The sequence below is a fragment of the Lupinus angustifolius genome, chromosome LG14 (genome assembly GCF_001865875.1).
Source record: "Lupinus angustifolius cultivar Tanjil chromosome LG14, LupAngTanjil_v1.0, whole genome shotgun sequence".
Classification (NCBI taxonomy): Eukaryota; Viridiplantae; Streptophyta; class Magnoliopsida; order Fabales; family Fabaceae; genus Lupinus; species Lupinus angustifolius.
In genome coordinates this window covers 10,489,525-10,497,138 of record NC_032022.1, presented here as the reverse complement: position 1 = coordinate 10,497,138, position 7,614 = coordinate 10,489,525, and the positions used below count along the sequence as shown (strand labels likewise).

Genomic DNA, 7,614 nt, shown 5'->3' with positions numbered 1-7,614 from the left:
GCAAGTAGATATGATGGACTTGTGACATAGATTGTGAGGTGATAAGTCACATGCTATTATTCTGTGATATAACTCTAGAATCCAAATGCTGATTATGCACTAAATATCTAATATCAACTTAAAAATGCATTAACTACTTCTAAAATACACTTAAGCACGGATTAGAGATGAGAAAAAAGCGAGTGCTTTAGTGAAGTAATGAAGGAAACCAAACAAAATTCAACTAGATTTGATATTTGAAACTAGATGACTCCACCCAGTAGGTTCTATGGATATTAGATATACAAAGTCTTATATCTTCAAATAAAGAAACCGTTTTTAGAATTTAAATATATAACCTTCATGTCACAAGACAATTACACCAAAGTTTGGCTTCTATAGTTAAGTAATGAAGGAAGTTGAAAAATAATTCAACTAAGCTTGTTGAACATCACTTGTATTTCAATCAATTTACAAAAATTACTGACAACAAACATTCAAGATTTAGCACAATTTCTTTAATGTCAGAAAACATTCACAAACTCAGAATTGTCTTTGATACCATCATCCAGGAGTTCAATATTCTACACTAATAACTATCTCTACATCTTCAATTCTTCATACAGCTACACAAGTGCATGGTAAATATGAAAAGTTCTAATATCTAAGATCAAGGCTTCAAACAATAACTCTCCAATTTTTTATCCTTTCCCTCTTTAGGGTGTACTCTAACCATGGATCATTAAAAGAGAAATCTGCAATTAATCAATCTCATTCACACTTACATCTAAAGGCTCATGTTCATGTCCTTCTAAGGAATTTTCCACTTGATGACTAGTTCCTACAGAAACAGCCACAGTTGCAGCATCAGAAATTGTTGGATGTTCAAGCAAAGAGTGTCTGCAAGTAGGACAAGAGGAGTGTGAAAGAAGCCATGTATCTATGCATCTTACATGAAATCCATGGTGACAATTTGGTAACACTCTAACTTTTTCTCCATTTATAAACTCCCCAAGGCAAATTGGACACTCTGTGGCTGCAATACTAGTACTACCTGAACCATAAACAGCTATAGGGATCTGATGCAATGCTTTCTTCTTTAGTCCTTTCGATGTTAAGCGAGCCGCAACCTCATCTGGTGTCTCAAATGCGAACCTGCGGCTACACCTTAGAGCGCAACGTATAATTGAGTTGAGTCCAAGAGCACATATAAGTGCACAAAGCAAAGCTGCCAAGATAATCACCATGTTGGTGTCAAATCTTTTGTTACCTGAAAAAGACTCACTTGTCTTATTTGCATTCCCTGGTGCAGTTGAACTTGAATCTGGGTCAAGCAAAAGGCGGTGCAGGCGATGTTGAAGAGCCATTATGGGTTCTGTGTATAGAAAAACACCAATGGTTCAACAGAAAAACTCAGAATTCTTGTACCCTTTTGATATCAGCAGAGTTATCTAAGCCTGCTGCATGAAAAGCTATAGAAAATTAGCTTGAAAATGCACTAGTGCAAGGTTTTGCGCTAGCAAATTGACCCTCAGAGAAGTTTGAGAGGATTGATACATTTCAGACTCATCAAAAACCCTTGTGTAGCTGGATTTAGCTTTCAGCGATGTTGAACTTGTTGCACTGGACAACTTGAGTGCAAGGATTCAAGAACTTTGATGCTTGTAAAAGAAGTTTAGGAAACCAAGCAAGTAAGGTTTTTAGTTATATTCTCTTTCCCTCATCAGATATCAGCAAGAAGCATAGAAAAAGAAGAAGAGGAATCTTTTTAGTTAAGGCAATATATGTCAGTATTTCAACTAAATAAGTACTTTCAAAGAAGCATCTATTTGATTGGACAAGGAATCACAAAAGGGGTGGTGAGACTTTGGATGATGAAAATCAAGGCAACCACTTTTACACAAACACAAGTGCTTCTTCCATATAGGAAGAAGCCATCATGCAAAGCAAGACTATGAAGGCTCTGAAAGTGATTTAATTGGTCTTACTCTTATCAAGCTTTCATGTTTTCCAATAGGAATGGTTGAAGTGTTTCTTCTTACTATTTAGAGCACAAAATAATAGAGACTATTTTGTGATTCAAATGAAAGAAAGGGAAACTGTGGGTTTATATGTTATACAAGGGTTTTATCCCAAAAAGTTATCACTTCATTTGCTAGTGCTTGTGATTGGTCAGAAAAATATTTAATTATTAAATTTTTAACTTAAATACATTTATTATACATGAAGTGACACATTTGTATGAGACAAGATGTGTTCCAGTTACATAGATAACAAGGGGAGTGGTTGTTTTCATGTGACTTAATGCTCGAGGCTGTGTTTGATGTACATAGAGGATAAGTAAACATCACAGCATAAGTCACAAAACAAATATCTTACATTATGGGGTTAAGAATTTTGATAATGGCACTTTATCCCACCAAACTAAACTTGGTTTATTTAAAGAGACACTTATTATGAGCACCAACTCTTCCACTAACCAATAATTTAAAGCTGAAGTAATTTGTTCCCTCATTTTCTTTTCCCATCCAAAGTTCATTATTAGCTTCAGATTTAAAGATACTGCAACTTGTAGCACTTAATTAGAATAATATTGAACACTGTATGGTATGATTAGTTTATCTAACTTTGTTTTTAATTGCCAACAATGGTTGATTTCCAGTTGGTAAAGCATCACCAACAAAATATTGATCTAGTAGTGTAAGACCTGCTATACGGATAAAAAAGTCAAAAGTTCAATTCTTATTAGTGAGAGGTGATTAGTTCCTTACTCTTGGTAATATCAATAAAAATTGGTTTGTCTCACAAAAATATGAATGCAAGTTACATTGTTCATAAATAATTTGTATATATCCAAATTCTAATGAACTCTTGGATTCAACTCATCTAAATTTTTGTTTTTAAAAAGAAGAAAAAACATGCATGTTCAATTAGTGCATTGTTATTAACCAAAAATAGCTAAATGCTTAAAAAATCAGTGTAGTCAATTTAGCTTGTTATTTTTGTGTGAAATCACAAAGCTTTATGCTACTGAGTGTTTGATATTTCTTTGACTTTCTATTCTTTCGCATGATGCTGATTTAATAACTCACTTGCATAATTCAATGAAGTTATGGGATGTGTTGACCATTTTGATTGGCTTATGGGCCATATCCAAATGTACAACATATATTAGTTAATTAAAAAGTATTTTTATGTTAAAAAATTAATAATTAATTATTTTCCTGATCAACTATAGCCAATAGTATATGTAATAACACAATTTATGAACAACAAATATATTCTTATATATAAAACGTAACTGATGACTGCTTTGTAGCTGTAAGATTTACAAATTCATTTGCCTTATTTGGTTTATTATTAACCCAAAGTGTATATTATTAGAGAAAAAAAATGTGGGGCAAAAGTTTTTTATAATGTTATATTATCATCTTTTACTCATATTTAATTATTATTGACTTTTATTTTATTATTAACTTTTAGATAAAAGTAAGATAACTAGATGATAAATAATACATTATATATAAAATTTAAAATGACAGTACATATATATTAAACCATTTACAAAAAGCAAAATTGCATAGGATAATTAAACTCTAATTTCAATTATTTATCTAATTAAATTATTTGTGTTACTAGTAGGGATCATTGATTGGAGGAAATGACATTAAAATATTCTAAAAAGTAATTATAATAATAATTTTATATTGCAAATATAAAAGTATTTTTGAGTGTATGAATTTTATACAATATTATTATATTATTTATCATTCATACCTAATTGTTATTGATTCTTCAAAAAATTAATCTAAATAAACAGTGAATGTAAGATATAATAACGGTATAAATTTTATAAGTGCATATTTATTAAGGTCATCTTTAAGGCGGTAAAGAGGATATTTATTGATAATTTATTATGAATGAAACTTTGATAATGAGTCATGTGAAGGACGGGGAAAAGTGGGGCACATGGGGGTCATGTTGTTGAGAATTGAACATCATGGGCCATAACCCCACCCCAAAGACAGGGAAAGGTCCACTCATATCCCTATTAGAGTTTGACATCTGCCCCTTTGGATTGACTTATCTTAGTTTCTCACCTACTTTACTTAATTGCCTCTCAAAAGGAGCAATTTTTTGTTATTTTATTTTAAAATAGGAAAAAAAGTTAATTACAACCTTTTGCTTATCTTTCTATGTTGATCCAAACCAACTTCCCCACCATTTTTATTTATCATGTCAAGTTGTGTTTTTTAAAATGTTACTTTATGATTTTGGGTGTTGCAATAAAATTATATACTTAAAATAATTAAGTGTAGTTTTAATAATTTAATGGTTCTTAATAATAACTTTATTTCTACATAATTTTCAAAACCTTAAATTTATATCGATAAATTATTCAAAATAATAAATAAATTAATTAGGTGGGAGGAATCGATTGTAAGGAAACAATAATAATCAACTTCACAATTTAGCTTTTATATAGTCTACCATTAGGGATGACTAAATAATTGTCCCACAAGTACTTTGTATTAAGAAATTTATTTTTTATTTGAATATTTTTTATTTATTTATAATTATATGTTATCTATTTTAGTGATTAAAATATAATGACAAATTCAACATATATAAATAAATACTTAAATTTAAAAACTCTTTTATTTATGCACATACTCACTACTCACACTAGTGTCCACAAGTAGTATGTATGGACACATATAAGTACTATATGTACTTGTATTGCCTGGTTGTCATTTAGGGATGATAAAAAATCTGACCCGTGAGTACCCTTAGAAATCCCTCCAACTGATACTTGCAAAAAAATAACTTATAATTGAGAAAATGTTTTAGAATACCCGCCTCGTGGGTACCGCAAATTTAATATTTAGTTTTTAATTAAATTTTTATATATATTTATTATTATTTTAAGATCATATACCATATATTTTATTATTATTTCATAATAAATTACACATATTTGACTATGATTACAAATTTATCAAATATATATCATATTATTCATTTAATAATTATTTTTACATATTAATTATTAAACTTATATAAATATATAATTAGAATAAAAACACGCTAGACATCCGCAAATACTCGCCATTCGCACAAGTACTTGCAAATATTACAGATTTATAAACGGGAAAACACTATCCTATATGTGCTCGTTGTCATCCCTAATGTCATCGGTAACCATGATTACAACCGAGAATGATCGGGCTCATGTTGAAAAGGGTGGTTCATATTCATTTATTTTTGTTAGGCTTAAATACATCTTATGACACTTATTACATATGTGATTCTCTCACGGTGACATGTTAGTTCTGGTTAGAGGGGAGTATGAGTTGAGTAAAATTTGTTCTTTATACCCTAAACTCAAATTCTGAATCTGATTATAGACTCGATTAAATATAATACATAATTATTATTAAAAACATGTAATTTGATATATGAAATGATTAACATGATATGTATGCAAATATTTTGTTAATTATTTATATATATGTATATATATGAAAAAAATTAGATAATCAATAATATCTTGGCCAAAGTGATGTCATTATTTTGTATAAATTACATAAACACATATAAATAGGCCATTGGGTGACCATGAGTCAAGTTACGTTTGTTCCTTACCCGATCTTAAATATTAATCATGTTGGTATAGCGGAAGTGATCGTTGTGCAACATTGGCCACAAGCAATCAAATAAAGAGCATAAAATAAATAGAAGAGAAGAAACAAGATAATTTGTTAACGGGGTTCGACCAATTATGCCTATGTTCCCGAGAGTGTTGAGTGACTACCAATATATTATTAGAGAATAGGATTACAAACCCTAGCACACTCATGGCCCCACTTGCCCATGACGTGTTTCTATTTGACGCTTATATCTGATGCAATTTATAACAAGGGACTTGAGTCCAATATATAACATTGATATTCTACTCTATTATAATTCTAGGCAATGTGTGACTTCATATAATAACATATTTCAAACATTCCAAACAATCTCTACCTTGATTGAAATAGACGAATATCTCACTCCTTAGGAAATCTACACAAGAATTTCCACCTTAGCGAATATATGACTCCACCTTGTTCAATGTTTAATTCTCTTTAATTTCTCCCCTACAGTATAGACCTTATGAGAATCCTTGACGATGTTACCAAGAGATTAGCTCTCCAAACTTGTAGTGCAGCTTCCCGTAACGCCATCAAATGGAACACGCTGCCTAGCCACCTATTGTTAGGAAGTCTTTCAGTATGTTGGAATCTCTATACAAAAGTTCACCAACAATCATCCTCTTCAGTACTCAGTCAAACTGAACATTGGAGCTTCATTGGAAAGCCTCAACCGCTATCACCATTGTCTACTCCGACAATCCTAGTTCAAAAGAACTATCATACTCCACCATAAGGAGTATACCCACAACATACACCTTGCGTCAAAGCTAACTAATGTTTCTATCACATCCTTGCATCCAAGCCAATACACATGTCACACCCCTGCATAACTACCAATGCTCGTGTTACAACTTGCATCAAAGCCAATGCCCATGTTACACCCTACATCAAAGTCAGTCAATGACTCTATGCTTTTGTGAATCTGCTAACAATTAATATATTTGACTATGATGTCTCAGAACACCATTAGGATATTCCACTTCTCATCTCAAATGAGAACATTCTCTCAATATCTAGAGAGATATTGTTAGCCTTTGTCTCTGGGTCAAACTCAACACATGAGTCCCTATCTCCACCTTGATCCTAACCCAATACATGAACTTATAGGTTTCTGGATCAACAAATACATTGCCCACACCATAGTTCCGCCATGATCCCTTCTCCTTCAACTCATCTATTCGATCTTTGCCATTACCTTTGATGCACCTTGTCTAGCCATCACGCCTTCACCCTCTTTAGCCATTATCTGACGTCTGGGTTAAGAGCCATCTAACAATTGACTCTGATACCAATTTTTGGTGCAGCGAAAGCGATCGTTGCGCAGCGTTGGCCACAAGCAATCAAATAAAGAGTATAAAATAAATAAAAGAGAAGAAACAATAGAATTTGTTAACGAGTTCGACCAATTATGTCTACGTCTCCGAGAGCACTGAGCAGCTACCAAAATATTATTAGAGAATATGATTACAAACCCTAGCACACCCATGGGCCACCTGCCAATGAGTATTTCTATTTGGTGCTTACATCTGATGCACATTATAACAAGGGACTTGAGTCCAATATATAACATTGATATTTTACTCTATTCCAATTCTAGGCAATGTGGGACTTCATATAATAACATATTTCAAACATTCCCAACAAATCGAGTCTAATTTTTAAGCACAATCTCAACTTTAAACCCGATGAAATCCGATCTTATTTGGTCTGGTCATGCTTATAAGAGAACCACAAACTAGAGACACAACCAAAAACTAGAAACTGGAGACACAACCAAAAACTAGAGACTATATACATAACCAAAAACTTATTGTTGAAGTATAAGGATGGCAACCGGCACGAGAGGGCACGGGTAGTAGCTACCTGCTACCCGTTTCAAAATAGGAGAACATTACCCATACCCACCCGTATCCGTACGGGTGCTCGTATGCGGGTATTT

At 32.2% G+C, this 7,614-nt stretch overlaps 1 protein-coding gene across 1 annotated transcript; it reads right to left on the bottom strand.

Moving 5' to 3' along the window:
• LOC109326103 (RING-H2 finger protein ATL74-like) lies at positions 423–2,092 on the bottom strand. The gene is made up of 2 exons (XM_019558765.1): positions 1,791–2,092; positions 423–1,743 (listed from the first exon to the last, which is right to left on the bottom strand). Exon 2 carries the CDS (start codon positions 1,344–1,346, stop codon positions 741–743), a length of 606 nt encoding a protein of 201 aa, XP_019414310.1. The 5' UTR covers positions 1,347–1,743; positions 1,791–2,092; the 3' UTR covers positions 423–740.

What these genes read in the sequence shown, in the direction of transcription:
- LOC109326103 (XM_019558765.1), bottom strand. Translation starts at nt 1,346, where the DNA reads ATGGCTCTTCAACATCGCCTGCACCGCCTTTTGCTTGACCCAGATTCA.